The sequence below is a fragment of the Trachymyrmex cornetzi genome, unplaced genomic scaffold (assembly GCF_001594075.2).
Source record: "Trachymyrmex cornetzi isolate Tcor2-1 unplaced genomic scaffold, Tcor1.1 scaffold230, whole genome shotgun sequence".
Lineage (NCBI taxonomy): Eukaryota > Metazoa > Arthropoda > Insecta > Hymenoptera > Formicidae > Trachymyrmex > Trachymyrmex cornetzi.
The window spans coordinates 896602-918481 of NW_017296957.1; the positions used below are offsets into that span (position 1 = coordinate 896602).

At 36.2% G+C, this 21880-nt stretch overlaps 2 protein-coding genes across 4 annotated transcripts in view; one reads left to right on the forward strand and one right to left on the reverse strand.

Moving 5' to 3' along the window:
- Nucleotides 1–2025: 2025 nt before the first annotated feature.
- LOC108760939 (oxidative stress-responsive serine-rich protein 1) lies at nt 2026–6106 on the forward strand. Of its 2 annotated transcripts, none has more exons than XM_018507235.1 (2): nt 2026–2653; nt 5021–6104. In XM_018507235.1, the coding sequence occupies exons 1-2, from the start codon at nt 2577–2579 to the stop codon at nt 5739–5741; spliced, it is 798 nt and encodes a 265-aa protein (XP_018362737.1). In that variant the 5' UTR covers nt 2026–2576; the 3' UTR covers nt 5742–6104. The 2 variants fall into 2 exon arrangements, with proteins under 2 accessions (XP_018362737.1, XP_018362738.1); XM_018507236.1 differs by lacking the exon at nt 2026–2653 and adding an exon at nt 4522–4793 and having other exon boundaries at nt 5021–6106.
- Nucleotides 6107–9123: 3017 nt separating this feature from the next.
- Nucleotides 9124–21880, reverse strand: part of Src64B (Tyrosine-protein kinase Src64B) — a 52982-nt gene continuing 40225 nt past the window's right edge. The window contains exons 2-7 of one of the 2 annotated variants that reach the window (XM_018507233.1): nt 15248–15498; nt 14623–14754; nt 13829–14039; nt 13486–13739; nt 12591–13301; nt 9124–12146 (exon numbers count right to left, since the gene is read on the reverse strand). In XM_018507233.1, the coding sequence (XP_018362735.1) occupies nt 11932–12146; nt 12591–13301; nt 13486–13739; nt 13829–14039; nt 14623–14754; nt 15248–15290 (1566 nt within the window). In that variant the 5' untranslated portion in view covers nt 15291–15498 and the 3' untranslated portion in view covers nt 9124–11931. Of the gene's footprint in view, nt 12147–12590; nt 13302–13485; nt 13740–13828; nt 14040–14562; nt 14755–15247; nt 15499–21880 lie in introns of both variants that reach the window. The other variant, XM_018507232.1, reaches the window with a different exon arrangement.

The window sequence follows — 21880 nt, forward strand, 5'->3', positions numbered from 1 at the left end:
GTACTGGAAACAATTTCGCGATGGAACATTCGCTTTTAGCGATAAATAAAGACGGCCAGCCGTTTCCTCTCGCTCAATGCTCTCCAGCAGCGGGAATTCGTAAATATTTCAGCCGTATGCTAAAATAAAGCTAGGCTGAGAATGCGTCAGCATGTAGCGAGGCTCGCCCACGAGAATCATGGAATTTTATACATAGATTGATTTATACGCAGACTCTCCCGATTAGAATCGCTCTTCTCAAGTGTCATTCTAAAACTGCCAAGTTACTTAACTGTCTCTCTTTTCGAGATCTCTTCCTTAGATCGTTTCTATAGATCATTTCCATGGAAATCTATCTTCTCAAAAGAAAAGAATAAAAAATAAAAAATATTGTGACTATTGTTTTTTCTGTCAGCAATATTAGAATAAAAAAAAAACAATTTAATTTTATAATAAAATTTGTGTGTTAAATCAATAGTCGAATTAATTAGTTCTCTTTTCTGCGATTCTAATTATAGAGTTCTCTCGTTTTCTCCACTTTGTACTGCGAAAGTATAAACTATATCGATATGAGATATTAACAGCTCACGATTAGATTATCGTGATTGATCTGTATACTTGTATATTTGTATACTTTTTATGTAAATATACAGGGCTGGGTATGTATTTGAAATACTTTTATTTGGAAAACACTATTGGTAAGACAATTATATTCTGTATTTTGTGTTTGTTCAGAGTACATGAAAATATTTTATATTTTGTATTTCATGGGAGCATATAAAAGTATTTTGTATTTTATATTTCAAATACTAACATTGATAATCAATCTTATTATTTGAATTACAAGATACAAAAAGCTTTCAATCTTTCGATTTTAAATACAAATACGTAATACTTTTATGTGATCCGTTCAAATAAAAAATACAAAATACGCTCTTGTATTGCAAATAGTGTGTTTTAAATAAAAGTATTTCAAATACATGCCCAGCCCTGATTGTAACTATAGACGGAAAGAAAAAATCCGTTAAAATAAAAAATACAAAATACGCTTGTATTGCAAATAGTGTTTTAAATAAAAGTATTTCAAGTACATGCTCAGCCCTGTAAATATATAATATTAAAAGTTAACGCGTTAATTTCTCTTGCAAAATATCAAGTAATTACAAAAGTTGACGTGATCTCTTACGTTAAAAATAAAATGCAGAAAAGGTTTTGTATATAAAATTGCATAGAATCATCAAATCAAATCATCTGAAGTTAATAATAACGCAGGTTAAAATTTGCGCACTGCCAATTGTTGTAACAATTTATAGAAAAAAAAACAATTCATAGAATTTGTGTAAATCGAGAATAAAATACGAATATTCTTAGTTATTTGATATTTAAAATAAAAGTCTTGCATGACAATTAGACTTAGGGGTCGATTCTATAACTCTTAACGACAGTCGTTGATATTATGTAAAGTAAAAAAGCTGCGCAATGACATCAACGACTGCTGTTAAGAGTTATAGAATCGGCCCCTCAATCGCACTTCACGATGTGAAGTTTTCCGTGCTCTTTCGCCAAATTTCAAACACAAACGCATGCCTTGATTATATCTCACGTCGTAAATCTTGCTCATATCAACTTACTTGTAACCGTCGATCAAAACCTATATACTCTATCCATCTTCTCTGCCATTGTCCTTTATTCCAACGGAAAAGATGGAAAATGACTTTTGTGAACTTTCCAAAGATCAAAGATTCTCGCAGGTGTTTCTCAAGCAAGACATTGGCGAAAGAAGGATTCTGATTGAACCACAATAGGTCTGTTCGCGTTGCATGAAATCCCCAAATATTTTTGCACTTAAAATGAGATAAATATATATTTGGTTTTGAAAAGAGAGAAGTCAAAACGAAGATGCCGAGTGTAAAAAGTGCGAGCAACGCGGACAGATCTATTATCGATTGCGAACAATTACTCAAAACAAGCGGTACTTGGATCTTTTCTACTCTGGACCAACCAGTCAGAAGCTGCCGCGTCGAATTGGCCAATTAGCGACGTGGACAATCGGACTGATCGGACTGAGCGCTAGTGGCGACAGTCACGACAGTTTCGCGACGAACCTCGAACATGGCGCCCTCTGGAGAGCTTTCTTTCGCAGATAGCTGTCGCTGATCCTTGGTCCCGCGCAGTAGCGGTGTTTATTTACCTTAGCTATCGCGACGTCAAACCGATTGATCCGCGGATCTGTCTATGCATGGTCGAGTGCTACACGAGGATCGCGATGTAACCCGTGTTGTTTTATCGCAACGACGCCGTTTACGAGGTGGTTTTGCATCGCTAATTGAAGGGCGAAAGAAGACTAGGAAGGTACGGGAGGCCGAGGCGAGGAAGTAACGGAGACGGAATCACGCATCAGCCGCTGAGTGATCTGTCATCCACGTACGCGCGCCATCGCCGTCGCGCGATTGCACCTTGTGTCGTCATCGTCGTCGGCTGCACGGGTCTAACCTCTAGCCGAGGCTCGCTGCGCTCGTTTCTGGACCCTCGCGCGCACGGCGCACTTATCCGTCGGCCTGATGCTGCGCCATCGCTGACAGCAACCCTCGACGAGTATGGGCGACGAGGACGACGTGCTGCCGGCTCGTCTGCAGAGGCTCGAGATTGACCGTCGATCGACGAGTTGTCCCCAGTAAGCGTCGCTCGGTTTTCGACCATTCTCGATTGCGTAGAAACGCGTAAACACCGTATACGTCAGCACAACGCCTAGAAGGGACGCGCTCTTCCAAAGTCGAGAACGATTCTTGTGCTCTTGTGTCCTGTGAAGCGAAACATTGGCAGGCGTTTAACTTTTAAACGCCTGTCGAGCTTTGAGACAATGACGTAGGTTGCAGATTGATTTAAAGCGTCCCTTTTCGACGTTGTGAATTGATGATTTTCGGATACCTACGACTGATAAGCGTCTGTGATTTTTGACAGCGATCTTGTAATTACTGCAGCCTCACCATGACTTGTGACAATTGTATCATACTCAAAAATTTGTTAATTAAATTCCTTTATACGTTAGAGTGACAGCAACACATCACTATGTATTTTAGATAAATATTTATTTAGATTAATTATTCAGAAAATTGACTATAAATGTATCTGATTTTTAATTGAATTAGTGTACACTTTTTGCACTTAATTCTAAAATACTGTCAATACATAAATTTTACATACAAATGAGCAAGGTCATGGAGCACTAATTGTAAGCTATGCTTTCAGTGATCTTTAAATTTGTTTGCATTGCTTGAAATCTTCAAAATTTTTGCATTTAAAGTGATATAAACATTTTTTATGGACATTGAAAAGAAAACAATCAAAAGGTGTTAAATGCAAGAAATACAAGCAACACCACAAATACATCTATTAGAAGTTGCAATCTTCCGTATCAAAAGCTAGGACAAGCAGAGATAAGCTTTTCAAAATTCTGTCCATTATAAATCAGTTTGGACTTCAATATTGTAACATAAAGTGTGATAAGTGATTTTATTTTTAAACCGTTTTGTACTTTTGTTTTGTGTTATATATTTTATCAAGTGTATGAGGAAAAACAACCATAAAATTGAACTACACATTACATCATTTCAAGATTGAATTTGATTGGTATTATTTTTTCTCTCCTTTTAAGTTAATCAAATTATTTGTATTTATATAAAAGTCTAGATTATAAATATTTTGTCTTTGAAATTGTGAAATGTATGAAAAGTTTACTTACATTAGTTAAGAGTGGCCTATTTATTTATATGTAAAATTTATATATTGAAAGCAATATTCAATCATTCAATAACAATAGCATTCTAGAGTTAATGTAAAATAAGTACATTGAAATTTGACAAAAGCAAGAAAAGTTCTAGTACAGTCTAGTGTAATAATATGTCTGTTTTTTATTCTTACACTCTGTAGACTGATACACACGGTACAACAAGTTGAAGTGAAACAAACGTATATTTGTTTCATTTCAACTTATTACATCGTGTGTACCAGTTCAGAGAATGCAAGAATAAAAACAGACCTATTAAGTAACACATATTTTAGATAAGATAGGAATAAGTCACAAGCTAACTATTGTTCGTGAATACTCACATAAAAATCAATGAGCTTAATTTTATGGGTTTAAAAATATTAATAAGACAATATTGCGATTTAAGAAATTATCCGAGTTTTATTCAACGCTGCATTTACAGTATTAAACAGCATTACAGCGCGATGTAAATTGAAACTTATCAATGAATATGATACTTACTGTGAGATTCAGTCAACGTTGTTTACTTCTGAAGTACTAAATGTTTTGATTGCAAGGATATAGGTTGTGACAGTGAGTTAATATTGGTGACAACAAAGATGTGATTTATCAATCGTCACTATCTCTAGCGGTCGAGTTTCTTTGTCAATCGTCGTATCTCCTGTTAGCCAATCGAGTTATCGAAATGCTTCGAGGCTGTGTATTTGTCGTAATCGCGGTCAAGGCCGGCTAGTAACACGGCGGTATGTATTTACAATGCATGCATTTCGTCGTCGGTCAGAAATCGTCGATTGCGCGATCGAATTCTCGATTCGTCGACAGATGAAGTCGAGTGAAGTCGGCTCGATTCTATCGGGAGAAACATTTAGACGCTCTATTTTTAAACCTGTGATGCTGGAAATAACAACTTAGTATAGCATCGAATAGTAGATTTAGGAGAGACAAATCGCCGGAGGGTACAGTTGGCAAATGAATTCTTTGCAAGGCTTGTGAATGTAATAATGTTATACCAACTATGTGATTAACACAATTGGATAAAACTCTTGTATGTTTTCACCGAGTTTTGTTCGTAATATTGTAAAGCTTTCATTTTCTAATTTTTATTATAATGTACTTTCAAATATTCTGTGCATTATAATCTGTGCATTATATACGTCGCAAATAGATTCAAAAGAAAGAATTGTTTAAAGAGCAAAAATCACAGACGTGACATTTTATATTTTCACACATAACATAATTATTTTTTAATAAAATAACGGTTTGTTCTTTCAGCATTGCGATGGCGGACAAATCGAAGCCGATGAATCTATTCAGGGTATACGGCAAAAATTCCAGCAGCAACTGTTTATTTCGAAGAAGATCAATGCCTAACAGGCCTACTATGTTCCCAGACAACCCAAGGGGTATCAAGAGTACAACGAATTTTAAGCCGTCTAAGAACGAGAGAACAATCGAGAAGACCAAGAGGAGCACCATCCTAAGGGACGCCATTCTAAAGTTAAGCGCTCCCGGTACTAGCGGCCCTAGTGATAATCCAGTGGATACGCTGTTTAAGAACACGTGTAAGCTCAGTATTCCCAGTAAAAATTCCAAGATGATCGACCACAATTCGGTCATGAAGGACTTCAAGGCGCTGAATATCAGTAAAGACAATAGGCAGGTCAAGGACGACACTAGTATTCAGGATGACGACTGCGAGAGTGCAAGCGGTTTCCACCGAGCTCGCAGTAATACAATGCCGAACTTAAAAAGAGGCCCCGGTCCGGGTGGCGGAGACCAGCGAACGACAACGGGCAACGGACAATCTGATACTACTGGTAGCTCATCTGGCCAACAACAATTATCGAGTTCTCCGAACACTTGTTCAGTCCAGGCGCGAATATCGCCGCCCTTATCGAGCGACGTCACGATCGGCGAACTCGCTGGTTACTTCGAAGAGTTCGTTCATATTCCAAAGAAGATGTCGCATATGGCGGAGATGATGTACACTTAATAATTGTAAAGTATCTTGAATTATGCTTACACCGGATGCAGACTTTTTTGTACACAGTTATCGAGGCTGTGTAGATTTTATTTTCTATATACTGCATATCTTTGTTTACGTGTCTAATTTAATTTCCTAAATTATTTTTTTAACATACTAATAACACACATCGGCAGATACATCATTCTCGCTCTAATTGTGTATAGTTCCGAGATTGTTGAGCTATTTTGTATAAATATTCGGAAAAGTGTAGCGAGATATATCGTACTTTCTTTTGCATTCTTTCCTTTTTTTTACATCATCTTTGCACATGATATTTGGTTTCTTTAATGTATAAAAGGGAAAAAGGAATATATTATATTATCTGTATTTAAAAGAAACTTTTGTATTACGAGAGAAGAATAATTGGTTTTAGAATAAATTGTATGAATTGAATTCCTAGTATAAATGCATCTATATACAATCTATTTTTATACATTTACGCATTTTCGCGTGCGCTTTATTATTTAAAGAACAAATTAAAACTTCCGTCCTAATCAAACAAAGAAAATGCCTATATAGGGCGCTAATGAAGGTGCAACATTAATATGATACATAATATATTTATCTGCATAGGCTTACGACAATTAATATAATAACACAAAATAATCGTTAAGTTACTTAATGATAATAAGCTTTGGTATATAAACAATGACAACAGTGTATTGATCATTTTCGCTTTAGGTACAATACGAATGAGAATGCACGTTGACGCGCGGTGATATACGAGATGTGAAGAAAATTCGAACGTAAGAATGTCGGGCGTACAAAAAAATATTTTTGGTGTGCGCATCACGTGAAACGACTCTGTTCTGTAAACAAGTATATCGATACGATAATCGTGAATAATTATCATCCTCCTTTGGTGACACGGTACTCTCGTGGTCGGCGTGAGACGACACAGTCGATCTTTTGTATCAAAACGCATGAAAGAGAGAGAGATAGAGAAAGAGGGGATCTGTCCCTATATCACAGATTTACCGAAAATTTGACTGGGAGACCACGAACGAGCACACTGTCTCCAAAAAGGCATCGCGAAATCCACGATTAATTAAGGGCATAATTTTCATTTAAGTACAATATGCATATACCACTGATCTCGCCCTTTCTTAGGTCTCCGTATAATTTAAACATATTGCAAACATTTGCAAATAAAGGACGCGGGAACGATACGTCCGAGGTATTTCTCGAGTAAATTTCCGATACGCACAATCACGTTATCAATCGCGCGAAAATTAATTACTGATGATCACACCAAAGATTTAAAAGAAATGTTTATTTGCAAATTAATGGAAATTTACGACATCTGATATTTAGAGAGTACGTCTTCCTCACCTGTTTAAACAATTTTAATTCTCGTGCTACTTTGCTCGATCAGTCAAAATATTATTATGTACAGTTGTGTGCGATCGATGAAGCATACGTTGTAGAGCTATCGGATTTAGAAAAAAAAATTTATTTCGAGATTTTGCGAACGGTCGGACGTAAAATTCCCGATAGCACATGGGCTTTATTTAAAAAACAATATCAGTCTCTATATCCAGTGGAAAAAGGCCACAATGCCTTTACCATAATAATTTGTAAATACATGGTCCAAATGTGATTCGAATAAAACAGTCTACGCGAATATATATACCATATAACGCGAACGCTTTGCGTCGCTCAAAACCATCGCTTCCTTTTCATAAAAGTCCGAAAAACACCCGAAGTATGTCTGAAAGACGTTTTAATTCTTCAATTATTCAGCCTTTTAGATATCCTTACGATGTTATTGGGACTTTTCTATTATCGATCATTCCTGTTGAGCTCGCATAGTTCAAACCCTATGTCTTTTTTTTTTATAAATCTATGACCTACGGCAGCGATCATGATAATTATCATCATCATCAGCGAAATTTCCAAGTGATCGTTTATCATGAGAAAACAAGTTTATCATCGGTATAAAACGCTCATAGAAAAAATGTACTGGACGTAATACACCTACTCTCTAACGCTACGTAAACGTGAACGCCTTTTCACGCGCACTCTTCCATGCGATGTCGCTTTAATTTTATTGGAAATATACTACGTACCATGTAAACATCGCGGTGAGGATTTCTCTTACGGATTCTAGGATCTACATAAAATAAGGACTGCCGCAATATCAAAGCCTATCCAAACAACGTAGGAGTTCTAGAGATGATACAAAGATTAATTCAAAAAAGAATCTTCCAGACATTTGGCTATAATAGCCAATACAACAGCTGAATGTATCAGCTATTATGTGTCAATATTTTACAAATTGTTATAATTTATTCACAAAAAGGAACATGTCCGAAAAACGATGTCGTTTAGGTTTCTTTAGTTACATTACAATATATTTCAATATACTTCCACAATAATGTATCTATTAATTAATATAATTAATATCATCGATACCGTATTAAATCATTAATATCAGTCATTAATATCATATTATTAGCTGTCACTTAGACAGTCATTAATAATGATTATTCTTTATTTCATTTTTTTAATAAGATGGTACTTGATGTACCATTTCTTCCGTTACATTCTGCTACGTGAAGGTATGAGATTGATATTGCAGCAATGTTTAAACTTATCATACAATAATTGGTGTATATGTATATGGGTTTACCGCGTTATTGCTCATAATGCTCTCTCGCAGTAAAATACACATGAAAAGAGGATCACGCTGACACGGATGTAACAATTTTCTACGCTCGCATGCGCGCAATGCACTCACATTTTGTTTTCACTTTAATCACTAATATCTATCGTATCGTAATGGCTCATCGCGTTTATCGTGACACAGTAAAATGTATACATTCAAAATCGATTGCACCCACAATCTTGTCGGTCGACTCTGGCAAAATTTTTGTTTCTTTGTAATCAGTGCCTACTATGCTAGAGAAAGAGGTAAGAAAGGAAAAATTGATTAACACACGTTTATGACGAACATTTTAAGGAAGTTCTCGCGCTACTTCCTAGTTAATAGATAGTTTATTCATAATAATACGTAAAACAATTAAAATAATGGAATAAAAAGTACTAATAATATTTTATGCCATTATACATAATTATTGTTAATTTTATATGTTACTAAATATTTTCAAAATGACAAAATAAAAGTTGTAAGATGCTCATTTGATGTATACGCATCGTTCATTTGACATATATTCTAACTTTTTTTATTGAAGAATACAAACTTCTTGTAAATTGTACGTTAGTTTAAATAAAACTTTATATTTCATGAAACGCGAGAACCTCCTTAAATGTCAATATTTTCTCTTTATTATATCATCTTTGGTTATCTCACTTTAATTACCAATTAAATATTTCAAATCGATATTTCAATTATACCGTAGATAAAGGAAAAAATTAATCATCGCACAACCAACTGTGACGCAATCGTTACAGTTGTATGACTCAGCTGATTGCATCAACAATCGGTTGAGTAATTCCAATTAACCATTCGCCATCCTTTTCAGATTATCTGTCCAGTCTACCCACAATGTAGCTCGAGAAGCAAAGATGGCAATACCAATTAAGATTTTTATACTAATGGTAAGGTTTCATTTATTCGTTTAATGAGCACTTTATTGACAAAGTAGTGCATAGTTTGATGCATTTAGCAATAAAACACAGTGTTTGTTGTACTGTTAATTAAGATTCTGTTTCATATACTTCTGCATTTCTTATTTTTACCTTTTGTGAAAGGTTAAATGTTATTTGATTAAAATTAAAGAGTATTCAAAAAGATATGACGGGGGGTAACCAGAGCTGGGGCTTTAACCGAAGTTGGTGCAATCGACTTAATCTTTGAGTCTCGCGTGCATAACGTGCCTCGCGGGGACGACGTTGAATCTTGGAGAATCGGAGATGATTCACGAGAATACTTTTTTCGAGCACCGCGAAGAGAGCAAAGTCGCCAATCCGCCAATGAGACTGGCACGCTTATCTAAGTAATCCCTACTCTAATCCGTCGTTTGTATTTCCCTTCTTTAAGTAGAAAAATTTACAATTTTTCAGACACTTTGTACGAGTAACATCGATGACTTAAGTTTATCCGAAAATGCATTTCCGATTTACCCCGACGTGAAACCCACCGTGTCGATTTACATCACGGGATTCGGAATATTTTTCTTTTCTCTTTCTTTTTTGCTCTGAAACGCATTCACGCATTCGCATTTATCCGGATATTAGTAACTTTCTCACCTTCCTCATCTATCCTAATTTTTATACCCTTATTTTTTCTCTCTTCAACAAGACCAATGGTACTTCGCGAAAGAGCGTCAATTCAACATACAGCGACTGCCGAAATAAAAAATAACATAAATTTGTGCGAGGTATTCACTGCGTTTTCGCAGGATATTTAAATCGGATGTATTATCCGATAATTGGATATATAAACTTATACGCGTGAAAACACAGGTATTAAATGCATCGGTGCTACATTAAAAAAGAACTATAAAAAAAGATCAATCGAAAGCGGATACAATCGTAAATACAATCGGATCTGTTTTTGGCAGACACGTTTGGCTGTGTGCACATTCGAGAGTTTTGTCATTCAGATCGTTCTCAGTAAAGTTAACAAGTTATTACCGAAAATCGCTCTCATGAGATAAAATTCTCGACTGTGCATCGAGACTTTCTTCGAAGTCCAAGTGGATGCATCTCATTGTCCATTTGCGTGCGTTTTATAACCGAAATGAAATTATTGCGTAGCAATAACAGGCAAGCGCACGTAAACTCGTACACGTGACTCTTAACACTTAGGAGGAATAAATCGTCAAACATTAATATCGTCTCGAAAATAATAGCGTTTTCGAGTACAATGGGTTTGAATACAACCCAGGTACATGTCCAATCACAAACCAAAATAGAGCATGTGGCGTCATTAAACTCGATTTAACATCCGACTTGGGGTGGGTTCAAACCTACTGCATTCAAAAATGTTGTAAACTTCATGCAGCTTGTGCGCAGTAACGGTTCCATATGAGAATTCTTTTCTCCAGCTCCTTTCTCAGCGGATAAATACATGCGAGAAATTCATGCATGTAAACATCCTTCATATCTTATTTCATATACGTTCAGCTCTTGAAAAATCACGCGTTCATGATAGCGTTTCGCCATAAACGGTACGTATGAAAATCTGCCTCGAGGACTATGTATCCAAAAACTGGATTTTAGGAAAATTCGGATGTAATTGTGATCCGAGGTCAATAAAATATAAATACAACATGCTCTTGTGTGACAAGTCACAAATTCACAATACGCGCTAACACGCACACACATACACTCCCTCATTTTCTCTTTTTTTTTCACTCTGTATATATATATAATATATATATCTCGTAATCATACGCTAACATACTAATATACGATGTATTATGTTGTATAATCCATAATTCCGAATTTTACTTCCAAACTTAAATCACGTTATTTCCTAATACCGTGACTTGTGTCTAAATTTATCGACATTGCTAGCGTCTTTATTGTGGTTGCTCCTCGTCGAAAGTACGAAAACGCGCTTAAATAGTCGCAAATTTTATGGGCAGGTAAAACGACTCGCCGGTGCTTCTGCGATTCTAATAACGCAGTCATTTCTCGTTTCCGATTCTAAATATTATGGTTAATGCCTGATTGGTCATGAAGATTTAGAATCTTGTTAATCCGTTCCTGCGAACGGTACTTACAAAAAACACCATGGCACACTCAACTTCCAATCCGTTTGACGTTTTTAGTGCTTAACACTAAGGACATGTAAGGACACGTAAGGGAGAGAGGAGAAAAAAGAGACGAGAGGTGAAATTTTCGGCAGCATTTGACAGTGATAAGTTCGATAAATTCGCGGCACTGTATGTCAAGAAGATTGGTCGCCAAAGTTTACAGAAAAATTTCGCAGTCCAAAAAATGCCACTTGCGACAACGATGCAAAATCTCGCGAGGATGTATACGTGTTCTCCTATTAGAAGTATTTTCCTTCCGTGAGAACGATGCACCCAGTCCGCGAAGGTTCCGATGAGGGCAGCGTAATGCATGCTAAATAATTTTCTTAGCAGTAAATACCATAAAATTCCATGGCACAATTGATGTGGGCTGGGTGAAAGTGACCGTGCGGCGGCAGATGATGATTTTGCATATATTGATGGGCTGTATATCAGTCCGTCGGCGGTTCGAGATACGGTATTTCGCTAGTGACGTTGAACGATTCGAAATAGTGATTCAGGAACTCGAACGTGGGCCGCTTCTCGGGGCTAGCGTCCCAACACTGCAGCATCAGTCGGTAGATGCTGTCGGGTAGTGGATGGTTCAATGGTTTCGGCATACGGTAGCCCTTGTCCACTTGCTCAATCACTTCACGACCGTGCATACCTGAAAGAAAACATGTATGATAAAGTATATACTTAACTCTTTGGTGCCATACTGTCATCCTCGTTATAACATTTTTTTAATTTATATGCTATAACTTTTTTATTAATAAAAATAAATATATTTGCACTCAATATTAGGCGTTAATTTAATTAAAATGATGAAATTAAACAATTTAACTCAAGAAAATTTATTAAATTTAACTAAAATTTAGTTTATTATTTATTATTTGCAAACGTTAATATGAATGTCGTTTATTTTAAAACTAATCACAGAAATGGATTGATTTATATTTGACATATATACATGGAAGTTGAAAATAATAAAATGTTATTTATCTCAAGGATTACCATTGCTTCTTTGATACCTAACGGCGTGATAGTTGCATACGTGACAAAAATGTATAGAAATGAACTAAGTATATGAATAATACGGGACGTAATTTACCAGGATAAGGAACTTGTCCGTAAGTGAAGAGCTCCATCAGTAGGATTCCGTAGGACCAGACGTCGCTCTTAATGCTGAACCTGCCATAGACGATAGCCTCTGGCGCAGTCCACTTGACAGGGAACCTGCTGCCCTGTTTCGGACAATATTCGTCGTCCTCGATCACCCTAGCGAGACCAAAGTCGCAGATTTTCGCTTTGTTTTTCTCGCCGATCAGTACGTTCCTTGCCGCGAGATCTCTGTGTATGAGCTGTTTGCTCTCGAGGTATTCCATACCGGAGGCCACTTGGGCTGCAATGTAAATTAGATCCTCGAACTGCATGTACTTGCCGTCTCCCTTTCGGAGGAAGTCCAACAGGCTGCCGTTACACATGTACTCTTGTACAATATAGATGGGCTCCTCTTTCGAGCAGACCGCATATAACGCGACCAGATGCCTGTGTCGGAATTGCTTCATTATGGCTGCCTCCTGCAGAAACGCCTCGGTCGACATGGTCCCTGGACGCAGCGTCTTTACCGCCACCTCAATTTTGTTTCGCCATTTGCCGTAATAAACCTTGCCGAAATTGCCGTTACCCAATTCCGAGATCAGCTGTATCTCGTTCCTATTGATTTCCCACTTGTCGCGCAACTCAGGTCCGAGATCCCACATGTCCGGTTGCGGTTTCGGGCAGGGCTTCGAAAGCACGTGACAGAGACCCAACGCGTTTTCTGAATAATAGAAATGCCGTTAAAGATAGATTTCTCGAACACATATATCTTATCTTTTTATTTTATTTTTTAAAGAGATTTTTTTATTAAATTACACACAAAAATAAAATATATCTATGCATGATATTAACACAAAGATATTGCTGAATATAAATTCATTATTTTAACTAAATCTAAAACTTACTGCTGTATGCCATAACCAGAGCCGGTAAGCTAGAGAATGTTTGATTGGTGGCGATAAAAAAGCCGCCATTATCGAGCGGCTTAATCTTGTAATGTTTCACATGATGACCTCTTCCTTCTTCCCAATCCTTAACAGATAAGCTGTAACCCCGAGGATTGTGCTCGCTCGGCCTCACCAAGAATGTACCGCGAGGATTCTCGTCAACTAGTAGCAGTTTGCCCGCCTCCTTACGCGACACATTTTCAAAGAACCAACTGCAAAGGTCGTGATATTAGGTACACAATACCTTATCGAGAAATACAACGAAAGAAATCTAAGAGAAGAATAGAAGATAAATGCTCACTCTTCGCTCTCGACCGACCGCTCGACAGCTACGAAGTTCCAAGGGATCAGGCCTTCCTGCAGAGTCGTTAAGTGCAGCACTCTCCACCAGTCCGGCTCGGAATCGTCGAGGACCTCCATTCGGTCGCCTTTCATGAAACTAACGTCGGTACTTTCTCGCGCCGTGTAATTGTACAATGCCACCACGATCTTGTTGGATCTTTGTGAGTGCGCTGCATCGGGAAAGAAACAGTAGTCTCGTCAAATTGTTCTTTGAGCGGGAGAGAAATCGAGGAACCCGAACCGGTTAGAAGCGATTTAACTTTAAAAGACTTGGTACGAACCAAGTTGACTAAAGGGCTTCTAATTATTTTACACAAAGGGCGATAATAATCGGAGAAAAATAATATCTCATTTACATTTCCACTGAGTTTATATTTCAGCCACTTTATACTTAAAAAAATCAAAATTAGAATACTTTGAAGTCAAACAACTTCATATATATTATAAATTATATGACCCTTTTTTATTCTCAAGAATCGTAGAGATCTCTTTTTATATTAAGAAATAATCTAATTAAAATTAAACCGGTTCGGGATAACGACAGAAACATTTAAAACAGGTCGAAACAATGACTACTAAACACTAAGCGGTTCCATAATAAAACAAGATTGGGCTACTTGCAAACAAGATTCTATCTTGGTCCAGATTTGGTCGTTCTACGGAAGCAAAAAACGAGTAACTTAAAATACACACATGCAGACTTAACAGGCGGATTCGTTTTACGGGGTTGCTGATGCGGTATCTGTAGCTTACAGGGTGTCGGCCTCGGTCGGATAATATCCGCCCGAGCTTGCACGCCTCTCTGATTTGGGTCGGCGGTGTATCGGTCCAAGGAACCTCCATTGCTGTGCTTTGAGCTGAGTCCCGTGTCTGCTTTCTTATAGCCTGAATAGAGAGAAAAATCCGTCTCTCATCAAGGAAGACCAATCCGATAAGAAATATATCTTTTATCTATGCACTAAATACTACAAATTTTAAATAATAAACTCGACTTTTATTCTCCGCTGAAATTGTCATTTTCGTTGAGAAATTTATCCGTTGAGTTGAAAGAAATATTATCGACATGACTTTTTATTTAATTAGCAGTTACCATTTTATAGCACAACTATATACTTGTGTATTATTAGAGCCAACACTTAATTAAACCTACATAAAAAGCGAGACGGATTTTTTAGTTCCTCGAAAAATTAAAGATCGGATTCAATTCAATAATTACAAAGATGATGACAGATGACAGAAAGATAGAAAGGGAAACTTTAATTCTTTTCTTCTACTGTGGTGACTTTGACGCAATCATACATATATTATTATCAATTATTACAGTGATAAAGCGATAATTACTTCTACAGTGCATGTTATCGATCGTAATTTGACTCACCGATCGGTTGAGACTCTTGCCGCTTGCTGCAACACTTCCCCATGCTGGATCTCTCGTTCCTGGTCTACCTCTGCGCGAGTCCTACGCACCCTCTATCCTGGATACATTCGCGGGGCAAGCCTCCATCGTCTTGTTGAAAACTCAGCCCGGATACTCAGCGATCGAGTCGGTGACAAGGTTTGTATATCGTACAAACTCTCAAAGTCCTCTCGTCCGTCCACCCATCGCCCGGATTATCGGACTCGCCGCTCCTGCAACATAAGGCAGACGAGATCTGTCATGATTCCGACCGAGGATTATTATCGCGACAATAGTCGCAGGATGCAGCGTCACGACGAAGGCCTACGAATTGCAGTCATTTGACAACGGGAAGTTGCTATGCTTCGATGAAGTCGGTGACACGATTGCGAAGTCATCGCGAGGGCAATGATTAACTACAAGTCAGCGACATCATCGCGATTATTATCATTTTATCTTTTCTTATTATCATCACTTTCCGATTATTCAGCTGATAATCGAGCCAATATCATCACGATTCTTCAAATAAAATAAGTTTCCTAAAAAACTTTTGGAATATTAGGATAGGTCTATATAGTTTCTTCTTTCAATATTTGAAAAATTTTCAAAATTGACAATTTTTTTGTATATATTAAATAACATTTAGAGCATAACGATGCAGTACATACAACTATACTACGTATTATATTGAGATAACACAACTTCAGCTAAAATTATATAGAGCGATGAGACAACAAAAGGGACGTAAAAATCCAAATCCGCGAAAGCTCGTGGCCAATTTTACTTAAAGCGACATATCCATCGCTGCTTCTACCAAGAGAAAATATCCATACAAAAGGAGAAACCAATAACTACGACCACCGGTGCCAAGCCGGCTACCAGCACAGCCGAAGTGGCCTTCCGATTATCTCCATACCATTAAATAGAACGAACCGCCTCGCCCTCACCAACCAGCACACACCCGGAGTTTTTAATTATACAGTTGGGCAAGGGAAAGGGAAAAGGGCCACAGGATTTTCGAGCAGGAAGATATAGGGTGTTCGTTGATGGACGTGTGAATATTACATTTAACGATCTGAAATCGGGAAGTATGAAAAGCTTTCTCTTTGAAAAAACGAGTCGAGATGTAAATAGTTCTTAATCTTCAAATGGAATTTAAAAATACAAGTATCATAAATATACCTTTTACTTAAAAGAGTGGACTCGTCAAAATTTTTTATATTGATTTTGATTCTATTTTTTGAGACGCTAGTATTTCGATAAATTGCGCTTTTTAACTGTAAATAGATAACAAACTTATGCTTATTTTTTTAATTTTACAGAAACTTTAGGACTTTGAAATTCGAAATAAACAATACTTAGAAGAGCGTTAAGATTTTAGAATAAAATATATATACAATGGAAAAAATGTAGAGTACAATTAAATTTTAGCGTAGGAAAGAAATCGTTTCAGTTAACAGTTCAATAGGCAATAGGATCGTTCCGATTAACGAACGCGCCTTTTACCGAACATCCCCGTGTGCACGGGTTTGAGAAACAATCGTCCGGAATCGATTTGGATGTGGGTCGGTCCAACCCCAGTGCCGAAGGCCGCGAAAGCATGGCATACGACTACCATGGCATACGGCTACCAGAGTCTCTCGTTCAATCGGCACAACCCGACTACGGCTATAGGACAACTCGAGTACACCATCCCTGGTTCCCCTATCCATGTTCACGTGTATGTGTCTATGCAACGGTGTAATACATGAGTAGCGAAACGGTCGATATCCTACAACATATATTCGTATATACTACGGCGTCACACTCGCCATCCGGTAGAGCTTTTATGTAGCGAACAATGCGCTATCGTGGACAAAGACGTATTAACGTTAGCATCAGGACGAAACATCCTGATCGTGCCGTCGTTGGCTCCGTTCCCCGTAGAAAACTGTTAGATTGCGTGATAGATCGGAAAATAAGACCAACTTAAATTTGAAAAGCTACGAAAACTTGACTTAAGTTCACCAACTTTAGCGCCAAGTTTGATCGAGCGAATTTTTCACTTGTAATCGAAAAAAGAATAACAGCTTTTAAAATAAATCTGTTTGATGTAGAGTTCTGATACAATTGAACTTTAGAATACGAGCTTTAGACAGATTTAATTTAAGATATAAAGTGCAATCCACTTAAGCGCTGCAAATGCTTTGAAGCATTCTTTGATTGGTCAATTTATAAAATTGTTTTTTCTCATTAATCAACGAAGTATTTGCAGTATTAAATGAACCGCGCTTTTAACTATTGTGATATACTTAAAGTCTAGATTTTTTTTTATGAACAATATAATGTCTGCATTTTTTGTTTGTATGATTATAAATTATAAATTAATTGAAAAACCAGAAAACAGAGCCACAAAATGTGAATTTTGGAGATCATCATAAATATAACTTTCATGGAACAAAAATAACAAAAAAGTTATATCTGCGCAGAATTATAAAGAATGTAAGCTTATGATTTGAAACGTATATCCTCTGGAACTTTGACAAAAAATATTAAGCACCTATATTTTTGTGTCTATCTGAAATTCTTTTATCTGCATTGGTACTTATTGATTACCAGCATCATACATATATAAGTTTAAAGAATTCTTGAAACAAAAGATAATTTATTTACAAATGTCAAATCAATTTTTAAGCTAAAACTTCAAATAATAGTTAATAAGATACTATTATTAAATTTATTCGATAACTCTATTCGTGTAGCAAAAAAATAATCTTTTTTTATCTAAATAAATTGCACAGTAAAAGTTTGTCCTTTCTTTGTATACGAGATACTAAGCGACAGGGTTGAATTATATATACCTTCCCGTTGAAATCTTAAGAAAATCGCTGTCCATTGTTATCACTTTTATTTCCATTTACGATTTCATGATACAACGAATTGACTCCATCCGGTCCCGCGTGATAAAGTATAAACGACGAACGTTTTAAGAATAGTGCAACAGTGAAAATTTACCGTCCAACGACGCTGTATATGTGGATACTAACCGTAAGGATAGATCGTAAAAGCAAGAGCGTTAGTTATTCTCGCCCGATACAAAGTCTCTCCCTTTCTCTCTCTCTCTCTCTCTCTCTCCTCTCTCTTTCTCTTCAGGTAATAACTTTGTTGTTTTCCTATACAACGCACGCCGACAACTTCCCACGTCGCCGATATAAAGCCACAAGGCTTAATCGAACATCTTAATAACATTTAAAGCCGACAGCGGAACAGCCTAAGCTGTTTGTCGAAGCATTATAAAGTACCTCAAAACCACTGAATACTAATTCAGAGCCGATTTTCCTATAAAGTAGCGTGAATAAATCATAAACAGATTTTTTTTAAGTTCTTCAACAATAAATTATAAATAATTTAAATAAAAATCATGAAAGAGAGTACTTAGTCTCTTTTTATTACAAAAAGAAACTAACTAAAACCTTTATACTGGGAAAAGTAATTATCCAATAAGCCAATTAAAAAATGTATAATTCATTATTACCATAATTACACTTAGCAGTTCATAATGTGATAATATATTCGATTATTTCTATAATTTAATTTTTCTAAACTAATTTTTATAACGGTAATAGCTTTCTCTCTTGGTTAGAGCTGTTCAGAGAATACTTTTGCCTTTCAGCCATTAAAGTAAAAAAATGCGTGCACGCTCCCCCGTTGCTAATTTTATTTTCGTACTAATCGATAACGTTTACGCGTCCAAGGTAGACAAAGGAGCAACCACAAAGATTGTGAAGTACAAGGGTAGATCATCGCGCGTTGAAATTGAAGATAAAAGACCCGGTATGAATCTCAAGTTATCTCACTGAAGTTATATCTGAGTGGGAACATAAATGCGTCATCTCTTAGAGCACTGACTAAGTCTGTGCTAATTGCTTCGATTGATGAGACGTCTAATGGAAGTTAAGAATTAATACGTATCAAGATGAAGATCCTTTATAAATATTTCATCCGTTAATAATCGTATTAATTATAACGGTTCTTCACATAAATTATTATTTTATATTATAGAAATTATTGCATATACAAACATATCATGTCTTTGGACATTTCTTCTTGTTAGTAAAAACAAACGCATAGAGATCATCGCATAATTGAAGCTGGAATCTGGCAACAGATCGCGTGCTGGAATTCAGAGATCGAATTATAGGATTCAAAACTTCCGTGTGACACATGACAGGAATCGCGACACTATCTTACGAAAGGTGCGAATCTTGCGGTTCGATTTCCGATGCCAATCCGGTAGCTGTAATCCGCTGTTTGTGTGTGTGTGATTCAGAATTTAAGATTTAGAGAATACCCCTGTTAAGCTAATCTCCCCACCAACGATAAATGAATTCTAACACATACCAAAATTAGGTACTAATTAGGTGCTAATTAGGTGTTGCAGTGCCAAATTAGGTGCTCGAACCGTTTGGAAGAGAAAAAAAATTTTTTTGGGGGGCAAGCTTAATATTAAGTTAGTTCTCCCCCCCCCAATAAAAAAATTAATAATTATTGCGTAAACAAACAAAACAAATACACCAGAATTAAGTGCTAATTAGGTGCTCCAAGAAACGACAAAAATAATTCGAAAATATATAGGGGAATGTCGTCAGGGTTGGGACACCTTTTGACTTTGCTGTATAACTTTTGTTTAAATTAGAAATTTCTCGATTTTGTCGTCTTATTTCAAAGTTAGGATGATTATAAGAAAGTTTCACGTTGGACGAATCAACGCGCACCATTGAAAAAAAAAATTATAGACAAATTAAAAAAACAAAAAATGTAGTCAGGGTTGGGACTTGCTGTCAGGGTTGGGACATTGTAGAATATCGGCTAAATATATGCTAAAATAATTTTTTACGAACAAATATGGAATCCATCTTTCTGTTTTATTCAATTATACTTAAATTATACTTAAATTGACGCGAAATCTTCCCGAAAACGTTATTCTGATTCGCTCGATCAGACGTTCGCTTGTAGCGAGAAGTTCTGAAAACAAACAATTTTTATATAATTTTTATATAATTTTTATATAGGTGATAACCTATATAAGATACCAAACCTTGCAACCGAGTGCATTTTTCTCCATATATACATATAACTAGCTATAAAAAGAAATACAAAAACTTTACAGAACCTAACGCCAAGGATGACAGTGGCGGAAAGGAAAATATTTCCGGACGATGCGAAGCAGCCGGAGACAACAATGCGAACAGCGTATGCCAATCAGCGGGAGTAGGACGACAAGACCATCATAACTAGCTTTTTAATTATTTTATTCATTATTTTCATTCATTTATACGATTATATTTTGTACAAGGTCAAGTCCTATCCGAGGTGCAATAGTCACGTAAAAGAAAAAGCAATAATTATTTTATACTTACCTAAATACCAAGGGTACACATTAATTGAGTTTAAAGGAATACTCGACATTTTAATTTTATATGTTTTATTAATAAAAGAAATAGATTATCAGAAAAGTAAAAAGAGGAAAAACATGAAAAATAAATATAATACTCAACCTACCTAATCCTCAGAGCAGCAAGGCGATCCAAACCATTCCAGCGTAGCAACCTGAAAGAAAGGAATAATTAAAATAAGCTATATGGACAAAACATGAATTAATACAAATAAGAAAAGTAAGGTACTTACCAAAATAAATATCGCTGTGAATGATGGGTGACCCTGAAATATAAAGTATAAGTAAATTAAGACCTAGAAGGTAAGAAGCTATTAATTAGCAAATATTGGATATTATTCAGTTAAAAATATTTATTTCTTGATAAGGTTTAGACAACCTAATTGTTTTGCATGATATATAATTATTTCAAGCATGTAAGATATTTGGAACAAAGCACATGGGTAAGACAAAGACAGATAGATCAAAATTTCTAAACTTAGCCAAAAGGCAATATAAACAATTATTTCAGTACATTCTCGATACAGAGATTCCAAATTAATTATCAGCAAAAGATAAAGTGAAAGTTGTTCCAAATAGATTGTATAGCGTTAAGACGCATTAAAGTATCACAAAGGACAAAATTTTAATATGCGAGATATTTTGCAACTAACAATGTTAATTTAACTTCCAGTAATTATTTCAAACTAAACTAAGGCGTAACTAGCCATTTATAAAGTAATTGTAATTATTTCGTAATATACGAATTGTCTCAGACGAAGACACATATAGATATACTCGCATATCAATATTTTATCAATTAACTATTGAAATTGAATTAATTCAGCAACAGGAATTATTAAAGAGTAAAGGATTAATTATTTAGAGTCATTTCCAATTATTTCAATTTATTTTGCACATATTTAGAGAGTCAGAAACCAGTTGACCAATCACAGAGCGATGCTGAATTTGTCCAATGACAAAATTTAATTGACCGCGGAAAAATGTATTAGAGCGGAAAGTCCACAATTATTTAGTGTAAAGGAGATCAACTCCTAATTATTTGATGTATTACTAAACACAAAAGGCCGAATGAATGATATAACTAGGAAAGAGCCAGATTCGGGGTACACGATCCGACCGCGGGAAAAAGAACAGACTGCTTCTTCATGAGACCGAGGCAGTAGCAACAGCCATGTTGG